Source organism: Coenobita brevimanus, chromosome 65 (genome assembly GCF_032717465.1).
Source record: "Coenobita brevimanus isolate Jiangsu-jjx chromosome 65, ASM3271746v2, whole genome shotgun sequence".
NCBI classification, from domain to species: domain Eukaryota; kingdom Metazoa; phylum Arthropoda; class Malacostraca; order Decapoda; family Coenobitidae; genus Coenobita; species Coenobita brevimanus.
In genome coordinates this window covers 50,593,884-50,605,110 of record NC_137018.1, presented here as the reverse complement: position 1 = coordinate 50,605,110, position 11,227 = coordinate 50,593,884, and the positions used below count along the sequence as shown (strand labels likewise).

Here is an 11,227-nt window from a genome sequence, read left to right as displayed (position 1 = left end):
GGATACTCTGTGATATGTACAGTATCAACAGGAATGAAGTCAAAATAGGAATACTTATGCTTTCATATGTCTTGAAGCTGGAGAGAAAAACTGAACCTAGTCGAATCTTTGATAAAATCTTGGCAGGAGGGGCATAAATTTATATCAGTTTGGATTAAGTTGCCAGAGACATATCTACAGGTACGTAAGCAACCAGGCATCCATTCCAAGGGTTTTCATCTTAACCCAGCTATGGGCACGCACACCCTGTCTAACCACTGTACTCATCCTTTTTCCATTAACTCTTTGTTGGAAGAATTGAGCTATATTCTAAATATTCAAGTACACACCTGTTCAGCTCTAAATAAGTCTCCCTCCATCTGTCCTTTTCTCTTATTATGGCCTTCAATCTCTCAAATGTAATGGGTTCAAATCTCTCAGTGAACCAGTCTTGACTGGCTTATTGATGATCATCATTTTATGGAAGGGACAACTATTGTGGGATTTTACCCTCTGATTCCTTCTTTTTGCATTAACCAATTATGAGTTAAATGGAGGTCAATGAGAGGCTTGCTAGAGTAACCATTATAATTTATTTGTACAAAAGTTTTATCCATAAACAAAATAATTACTGTACATTATGATATTTATAGTAATGTACAATACAAGTACACTACTGTGTAATGCTATGGTAGGTAGCCTAGCAGTAGAGTCCTGCTGTCTCCCCTGGTGGGATCTGTTGTCCTGTACATCTGTTCTATGTCCCCTCGTGTGTCCTAATGTCATATTCTTGTTGGCATAGAAAGCTTTCTACAACTTTTTCCTTTGTGATTTAGTTTGCATATCACACTCAGCTATGCTCTTGTAGGTTTATTTCTTTTCAATATCAACAATACTTAAATAGCATACAAGAGAATACTTACATGCCATATGCAGAATTAAACCAGTTAGGAAGTGGTGTTAGGGAGACAAAACTGATAAAATACAGTTCCTGGTGCCATGATACGCTAATGAGGCTTTGCATGGAGGAACTTGCATGACTTGCCATGGCGACAATGGCCATTCATAAAATGTTTACAAGGGAAAGGTGACCCTCGAGGCCCCCAGCCTCCTCCTCCACCTCCACTCCCTCGACCACCTCGGAACCGGGGGCCCCCACCACCACCTCCGCCACCACCACCACCACCACTCATCCCCATATTAGGCATCATGTTGGGTGGGCCCATGTTGGGGTGGCCCATCATCATGTTGCCGCCACCACCTCCCATCATTGGACCGGGGCAATCTGGTCCTGGGCCACCCCATCCTGGTCCTGGATCCATCCCGCCCATGTCCTGACCGTAGTTACCTGGCCCTGGCCCAGGCCCTGGCCCTGGCCCTGGCCCTGGCCCTGGCCCTGGCCCTCCAAACCCTCCATGGCCACCAGGAGGGCCACCAGGACCTGGACCTGGACCACCAGGACCACCATACATTGGACCACCGTACTGTGAAGAGGACAATACAAATTAACTTACACAAACTAGAAAACAACTCAGTTAAAGCTGTGATAAAGTACTACATCAAGGACAATGTGCTGCTATTGTAATCTAATTAATAATAGGAAATAATTCTTGAAAAACATTGTACTATGTGAATAAATTCAGATATTAGTAGACCATATCTTGTAAAACATGATTTACTTTAATCTACAAAATACAGCACTATTGCATTATCCTAGATTTACCATGTAAACGTACTTCCCCTAAAGCACAGAACTACATGAACAAGCATAGCCTACACTGATACAAACAGATAGACAGATAATGTTATTTTGGAATGGATTATAGTTACAGGTGATGCAATTAAGAGAGGAAATTTTCACAGGTGTGGAAGGGTGTGAGTCTTAGCTGAGTGTAATTTTAATTTTGGAAAGGACTACTACTGGCGATATTCAGTGAGGGAGTTTAGGCAGGTGTGGATGGGTGAGAGTCATGGCTGAGTGTGATTCTGATTTGAAATGGGCTATAAACACACAATCAGGGCTTCTGATTAAACAAACAAAACATACCGGTGCCACAGGAGGTCCACCGATGACCCAGTGTGAGGCACCTCCTGACGGGCCTCCCATATTTCCTGGGCCTCCTGGCATGCCCATGTTTCCGCTGCTCCCATACCCGAAGCCCACACTGGGGTCAGCCATCAGGGGTTCAGGCCAGTACTTGTCCCGGTGGTCATGAATGTTGTCCTGGCCCATAACATCGTGCAATGGGATCTCCTTGGGTTCCGATCTTGTTATCAGTTCAGGATCAGGCTCTCGTGGAGTGTCTGGTAACCTGGAGGAGGAAAGAAAATGACAAATAAGCAAACCATAATCATTATCGTCATCAATCATCAACAGCAGCATAAGATAAATAATCCATCCATCCATCCATCACCCAATCCTACATTGCCCCATGAGGAGTGTAGGAGCCCGGGGCTAGGCAGTTGGTCCTGACATTTAAGATGAGAGTGACCAGCCTCACTCATCCCTGAGTGGCATTACATGAGCAATCAACCCCAACCATTCCTTGGATATAAACCTTCACCAGCTCAATCCGATTGGAGCGCAATAATTACCCACTAAATAATATGATAAATAATCATGGTACAGTTCAATCATATCCCATAAGTATGAGTAAACAATAACCTCTCCATTATGATGACATCTTCTGTACAGAACTTAAATGTTGCTATTGCCAAACAGTTTTATTCAGGTTAAACAAGCACCCTCATAGCCAGAGGGTTAATGAAGGCTATATCTAACCCTTCCAGTTCAAGACGTCTCTTTTAAACTTGAAGAAAACAGTCTGGGATAGCTTGATTTACATTTTTAAAATGTCATGGCAAGGATGCTTGTGAATCCCAGTCATCTGAGGAGGTATAATACAATAGTCAAATGCAACTATACTATGCAGCTTCATTGCTGAGGATCAGGTTAAAAGTGTTCCCCTCATGATAACTGCCCAAGCCAGTTCAGTAAGAAACACTGGCTCAAATCAACTTCTAAAAAACTATGACAAGTTCTTCTAAGTACCACCCCAATTACCCAGCAACAACAATAGTAACTATACCATGGTGGGGATCAGATCTGTTCCAGAGCAAAGGGTGCTAAGAATTTCTGGGGGAGGAAAACTAACCATCTTTGGAAATTAAATCTTGGGAAACACATTGACCAAACTCCAGATGGTAAAGCTAACTTAAAAGTTGTTCTTAAAGAACTAAGAGATGTAAACTGTGATATCATAGGTCTTAGTGAGATAAGAAGACCAGGTGAGGCATTCACTAAAATTGTTTAACAGTTATTTACTGTCTTACAGATGTAAATAAGAAAAGAAAGAACATGGTCCAGGATTTCTGACCAATAAATCCTAATGCAGCAATACTGTAGAATTCTTGGTACAATGGAAAGAGTAATAGGTCTATTAATAAAAATAAGATATACAGGATGAAGTTAATTCAAGACTATGCTCCACCATCAGCTAAAGATGATGAGGAAGTATCAGAAATTTTATGAAGATGTAGAGGAAGCTATGAATGGTCAGAAAATCCACTACAGGTAAATTGTACTCAGCCATGTTGTAGTCTGACTTTGTGAAGTATTACACAAAGAAGCTGAAAGAAAATGCAACAAGTAGTATGTGTGCTCACATTGTGGGATGGAAGAAGGCTGGCATGGTTGATGACTGCCTGGCTGCTTGAGTTGCCTTCTCCTGACTCCTGCATCCTGGTGTCAAGCTTGGCTGACCTGTTATCATTATTGGCAGCAATGTCCATCTGTGTGGATAAGAAGACTGCATTATTTACTGTATTATCATCATTATTCTCATCCTCCTCTTCTTTGTCGTCACCAACATTATTACTAGTGTATCAAGATCAGTACGGTACCTCCTCCTCTCCATCATCAATAAAAAAATAAAAAAATCATCATAATTGTCCTCATTATCATTATCACCTACTGATTACCCTCCCCCTCCTATCATATCATCATCATCATCATCATCACCGTTATTATTGTTCTCCTTATAAACAATTTTTATCTATTTATCTATCTATCTATTGCCCAATACCACAATGAGTGAGGGATGACTTAGACAAACAGATACAGTATTTATAAATTTCTCTCCTGTACTCAGCAATGATCTTTCTTTCTGTCTATCTCTCCACCTTGTATTAAACCTTCTCTTCCCAAACACCCCACTCTAACCTGCAATTCACTCAGTACATGCAGTCCTCATTATTGGCCAGGAAAGTACTGTAAAATGTCAATGCTTTTTCCATATAACTGTACTGTAAACTGGAACTTGAATAGTAGGCAATATTTTTTCTGTAATTTTACTATGAGCTTATTAAAAAAAAAAAAAAAATCAAAAGGGGAGACTGATAATGAGGACATACAATGTGTTCAAATCATCTAAGTTTGAAGGTGCAGTACACCTATTGCACACATACATTCACATACCCTAATCCTGACTCAGTCATTGTTCTTCACCCCACCCTAGTCCAACTTCCACCCTCATCTCACATATTCCTCAGTTCTACCATCATACTAATAATAATGCTGTAATCATCATCATCATTATCATTATCATCATCATCTATCATCCACACTGTAATCATTATAGTCATTATCATCTAATTGGCTTTTCCCACTAATATATAGAACGAGTGGGATGTAAAAAATAATAATAATAATAAATAATAGTAATAATAATTTGCCACTAACATTTGGGATAGGTAGGGTCCATTTACTAAAGTAAGTAGGAAAAGGTGAGAATAAAGCTTGGGCTTTGTTGGATGGACACGGGTCAGTGAAAGGATTGGAAACGAGTTGAGAAGAGCATGTAAAGTTGCATGGACAGACAAACAGGCAAATGAGAATCTTATTGAGCATTGTGGTGTTGATGTGTATGTGATGGAAAGTGTCAGATGTACCCAGAGATAGTTTGGCCATGTGATGACCATGGAGAACAAGAGACTGACTAGGAGAATGTATAACTTTGGGGTGGAGAGGGGAGAGGAAGACAAAGGATAAGGTGGAGGAATGGGGTGGAGAGGTATATGAATGTGGATATGAAGGTGAAGGAAGGGAAGCTAGATGGTAGAAAACATGATTACAAGGGGACCATAGGTTCATGATCACCTCCTTTGGGATTAAGGCATCTCGCTATAGACAGACAGACAGACAGGGATGGAATGACAGTGACAATAACACCTCCACATATCCACACTCTAACTCATCTATAGTCCTTCATTCCACCCTTATCCACCTATCTTTCTCATACATCATTACCTTACCATCATCATCATCTTAACCCTGCTTCCCATTAGTACCTGCAAATCGATCTACCTTCCTCCCTTCATACACTCGCAGCTATAACATCATCATCATCACCCTATTTCCCATTAACAAACTGAGCACCTTCCTCACCTCATATACTCCTCACAGTTCTGTCTGAGGCCGTCCACGTCATTCCCAATGCTTCCAAAGCCTCCCATCATGTTGTTGCCAAACCGCCGGCCCATCGCCTCACGCTCTCTCTGTTTCTCCATTGCCATCAGCTCATTGAATTTGATGGTGTTTACATTCACTGTTGAGAGGGGAAAAAAGAATACCACTTGTGAGAAGCTTAAAAAAAAAAAAAAAAAAAAAAATCATTACTAAAAGCCTGCTGAATTTGACTATGTTTAGGTTCACTGCATGCAAAGAGAGAGGGAGAAAATAAAAAGATGCTTGTCAAATTAAATCAAATCAATATGATGCCATGCTTCCCCTCAAGGAATACCAATGCTCAGGTTGGTCAAGGTACAAATGATGTTTTCCTATGGACAGAGTGCTAAACCATATGACAGAACCAGCAATTTACTTCTGAAAGGTCACTTGTGAGAAGCTGCAACACGATGGGATTCTATCATACATATATAAGTGTGGCTCAATCGGTAGAGAGGAGGCCTGCAGTCCTACCGGACCGAGGTTCAAATCCCGGCTGGGGAAGGGAACAGTTTAAGGATTTGGATTTCTTATAAAAAGGATTTTACTGACCTACCAGAAGACCCGCCGACATGTCGTAAAAGTACCCCCACTAATACCAGTACACCAGTCCTGTATGAGACAACCCTAGCCTGTATTCAATATGGATGGTGGGTGTTAGCACTGAAGTGGTGACATGTAGAGGTGTATGCTATGTAGGAGGGCTACAGGGCCTTGAGAACAGGCTGTGAAGCCTATGCCCAGAGTTGGACACACAAAAAAAAAAAAAAAAAAATGTTGCTTGTAAGAAGTCTAAATTAGCTAAGTAAGAAGGTGTAGGATGCTGGGACTGTATTAAACAAGTATCACTGAAGAGACAGAGTGAAACAATAATATAGCTTTAAAAAATAAGGTGGCCACACAAAATCACTATCATCATCTTTCCAACCCATATTTGTACCTTACTGACAGGGTGAAGTAGGTTAAAAACAAATTAAAAGAAAGTGTAAAAGAGGGAGCATCATCAAGCAGCATATCCAGCAAAATGTGCCACAAAATCAATAATATATCAAACTTTCAGAATCCTAATTCCCTCTCACAAGCAAAATCATCTGAATAATTTTTTTGTGAGAAGTTGAAACTAAATTAGGACAAAAAAGTAACATTCTGGGATTCTATATGGCAGCTATCAGTACAGAGAAAGTATATAGTTATGAGATGCTGATATTAAATATAAAGGCATACAACAGCTACTGGGAATCTATTATTAGGCATTAGATGGCTGGTTACCATCAACCCTAGGAAGTACTACCATAAAAGTAAAATGTGGTGAAAAGCTTAGTAGGCTAATTAACTGCAAAATCATCACTTTTATGTAAGAAAAAGTCTAAAGTAAAGTGAGATTCTCATACCAACACATCTCGGTATACACCAGAGATTTTGTTTTTCCCAACAGTTTCCAACAACTGTTGGCAAGTTTCTAGATGGTTTTGGTCCTTGGCTTAGCCTTCAGTCCATAGAAAAAAATCAGCCCTACCACATCCCAGATCAATGCAGTATGGGGATTCCTCACAAGAAAACAAGGTGTAACTGCTCTGATTGATTGAGGACTGATTTACCCTTGCATCCTGCAGAAGGTCATGATATAAGCACTCCTTACCACTTTTTTTCTTTTAATTTTGTTCTACATGATGGCTCTCCTGTCATCCCAGTCAGTTTTGGTTGCACTAGTGACAAAGAGGGTGGCCTGTTCTTCCTCTTTTAGGTTTCAGAAACCCCTTGGTCTCCAATATTGTCATTTTTTTGCATCAAAACTTCAACCCAACACTACAGCAAGCTGGCACCTAGAGAGGTGTTCTTGGTGCATTATTTCCAGATAACAAAATGTAGTTTCTGGATATGCACTAATTTTTTTTTACAATATCCTTTCATCCATCCATCTATCATCCAATCCTATGTTGCCTCATAAGGATCGGAGGAGCCCGGGGCTAGGCAAGCTGGTCCTGACATTTAACATGAGAGTGATCAGCCTCACTCATCCCTGAATGGCATTATGTAAGCAATAAACCCTAACCATCCCTTGGATATAAACCTGCACCGGCTCAATCCGACTGGAGCGCCTTAATTACTCACTAAACCACAAGGTGCAATAATTTGGTTATATGGTTATCAACCAGCATAGTAAATGGTTTCCTGGTGTACAGGAAACCATCTGGCTTGTCACTCAGTGTAGAGTCACCAATAGGCACAAGGAGTCTACACTATGCGACAAACCAAATGGTTTCCTGTACACCAGGAAACCATTTACTATGCTGTGTGGTAATCATCTAACTAAATTATGGCACCTGGCGGTTTAGTGAGTAATTAAGGTGCTCCAATTGGATTGAGCTGGTGCACATTTATATCCAAGGGGTGGTTGGGGTTTATTGCTTATGTATTGCCACTCAGGGATATGTGAGGCTGGTCACTGTCATCTTAAATGTCAGGACCAGCTTGCCTAGCCCCAGGCTCCTACATTCCTCATGGGGCAACAGAGGATTGGATGATGGATGGATGGATGGATGAAAAGGATATTGTAAAAAAAAAAAAAAAAAAAAAAAAAAAAAAATTAAAGCATACTCAGAAACTACATTTTATCCCTTCCATTCCATAATAAAAGAATGGACATTACTGTAATGAAATTATATAAGCCATTCTACCTCGTTCAGTCTCATCCATCTCAAAGTAGAAGACCTGTTGCAAGTCTTCCTCAGGACGCCACTTGACAGATTTCTTGGTGCGGCGTGCAGAGCGATGGTACACAATGGAAGGACGGATTGAGGGTGGAGGTGAGCCTGAGAATGTCACCTCAACATGCTCGTAATCCTCCTGTGCTGGGGCAGGCACGGCTGGGGCATGAGGGATGTCATCTGGGGACATCAGGAAATTAGTAAGAAACAGTAACTTTACATGGGAAAATAATGTACAAGTGGGAGGCAATTATCCTTCCCTGAGAACGCACCATGAAATTAAAATATAGGGCCATAAAGCACAAGGATAAAAGGGTACATTACTGTACTGCAAGATTATCAATAAACTATGTTAAAAAACAAAATGGAAAGAATGAGATGCTGGGGATTCTCCTCAGCTGACAAGTATATAGCCCAAATCATTCAAAGTATGCCTCTTCAAATCCTTTCTTCACAAATTCTTTCTTAAAAAGCAGATGAAGCCATTGATGACCATAAAACATAAATTTTGCTTATGCACTTCAAGCCTAATTATAAAGTCACTAATAGTCTTTTACTCTTCGAAAGCCCAACAAAATGGACACCTGATATTCTTCAACTAGTGTACTGTACACTCAATCAAAAATGCATACTGTATGCAACCATGTGAACAATGGCTCCACAGTGAGAATAGTTGCTGTTCACAATTTTCCTGTTGTAAATATTTCTGAAGTTACCATAATTCATACTGCATAAAGTTCCACATTCATTAAAATGTACTAGAGAACTATATCATGCATTTCTGAAAATTTTCATACATATTTTTTGAGTGACTGTACACTTCAGCCTAAGCTGCTCCCTCACTTCAATTAGCATGCATCAGCACGCCACTACCACAACTGCTAACTCCTTCAAATAATAGTTATTAGTGTTAGTAATAAGCTAAATAAGGTATCCTTGCAAAGAAAGGCCAATCAACCACAACAATCATGGATGCACTGGTAATAGCTATTTCTAAAAAAAAAAAAGGCCCATTTGAGTTACACCTGCAGTTCCAAGCAAAGAATAAATACAGCTTGCAATACTGACAGTTGCACAGCTGTTAATCTAGTAATCTTACTAGCACAGAGGTCAGCAACCCAAGCTAGAGGAGCCATTTATTTTAAAGTTTCATAAAAATGTAGTACTCTCGGAGCCGCAATACAAAAAATTGTTTCATTAACCGAAATCTACAGAACTTCTAAATCTAAACAAAACATTGCGGTGATATTGTTCATGAAGCAAATCAAAATATAATAATGTGTTTTGTAAATTATTCAGTATGCTTTAATATATATACCTGTATCTATATCTATATCTGTCTGTCTGTCTGTCTGTCTCTGTCTCTCTCTCTCTATACAGTATATATATATAGATAGATAGATAGATAGATATAGATATATAGATATATATGAGAATACTCATGTCAAAGTAATATTAATTATGTTAGTACTGTAGTATGAATGATTATTATGACAATCATAAAATATTCCAAACACAGGCTACTTTGCATTCATAAAAATTATAAGATCATATTCTGGTAACTTTAAGAGGAAATCCATTATTACAATGCAAAATTCTCATTCAATCTACTTATATTCACAAAGTGAATTAAATTATAATTGTTCTGTTATTTAGATCATTTCAAAGTTGAATTAAAAATTTAATGCTGCCTTGCAGGTGTTATATGATGCCTTTATACTGAATGAATAAATGATTATTTATGAAGCTCCTGGAACTGCAAAAGTGTCCTAAAAGAGCCGCATGCATCTCTTGTGCCACAGGTTGCCAACCTCTGTACTAGCACTTTGTTAGTAAAAACCACAGTTACCACTGCTACTACTACTACTGCCATCACGAGTATAGTATCACCTACATTGTAACCACTGCCATATAATAAATATAAAGACTGCCATTCCACTAGCCTACATTATAAGGACCATAAACAAATATACTGTAATATGCCTAATGCTGTATGATAAAATTATCACAAACAATACAGCACATTCTATAAGGCATCACACTACATCATACTAAAATAACTTCAGCTATACTACAAATAGAAATTACTGTTTGCATAACTCAGCTAATGAATGGGATAAAACGAACATGCTTGCAGTACTGATCAAGTCCAAAAAAACTGTACAGCTTCATAATGATGTTTTTTGTTATTTTAGTACATCATGCATCAGACCGCTTATAGATCTCACAACACACAACTTATTATTTCAAAATGCAATATATAGTGTTAGAACATTTAAGACAACAACAGCTGGTTATTCACAAGAGCTATTACCATCACAATGACCATTATTGTCACAAATGTTACCACCAAAACAACAGAGATGGGTTAACTGCCACAACACATGGTCATGCACTGGAGCCAAAATAATAACCACTGCAACCACAACTACCACAATCACTAACACTGAAACATCATGGGGGGAAAATACAGCTTGATGCAAAACAGTATAACAACTACAAGCCCAACTACAGTCATTGGCATACAAAAATATTACCAGAAAAAAGGAAGCATGAAGTACTTTCACACACAGTTATGCTGACCAAAACATTATAGTCGCAGCAAGAATAAAAACAACAAAGGCATTCTCATACTGAAAGGGTAATGCACTACCAAAGCATATGGCATTATGCAAAAGCCAAAAGCAACAATACTACTACAATCTCTGAAGCCAAGCTACCACCACCACTGCCACCACCTACCATCACCACCACCACCACCACTGGCATCATCACCACCACCACCGCCACCTTCTCCAATCTCTTCCTTCTCCTGCTCCTCACTTTCATCGACGTCCATTTTATTGTCATCTTCCACCATCTCTACGTCTTCGTTTTTACTCTCTCCCTCTTCTCCTTCCTTTTCCCCTTCCTCCTTTTCACCTTCCTCCTCTTTTGTCTCTTTCTTCTCATCCTCTCCATCCTTCTTCTCATCCTCATTGTCATCCTTGAGAGTTTCCTGGTAGAACTGAAAAATACAATTCTGTTAGATGAT

General features: G+C 39.4%; 1 protein-coding gene across 1 annotated transcript in view; it reads right to left on the bottom strand.

The window, feature by feature from the left end:
- Positions 1–673: 673 nt before the first annotated feature.
- LOC145404827 (uncharacterized) overlaps positions 674–11,227 on the bottom strand; it is a 113,678-nt gene continuing 103,124 nt past the window's right edge. Inside the window, exons 7-12 of the mRNA XM_080276325.1 lie at positions 10,936–11,200; positions 8,164–8,373; positions 5,426–5,585; positions 3,646–3,771; positions 2,027–2,291; positions 674–1,463 (exon numbers count right to left, since the gene is read on the bottom strand). Coding sequence (XP_080132451.1) covers positions 987–1,463; positions 2,027–2,291; positions 3,646–3,771; positions 5,426–5,585; positions 8,164–8,373; positions 10,936–11,200 — 1,503 coding nt within the window. The 3' untranslated portion in view covers positions 674–986. The remainder of the gene's footprint in view (positions 1,464–2,026; positions 2,292–3,645; positions 3,772–5,425; positions 5,586–8,163; positions 8,374–10,935; positions 11,201–11,227) is intronic.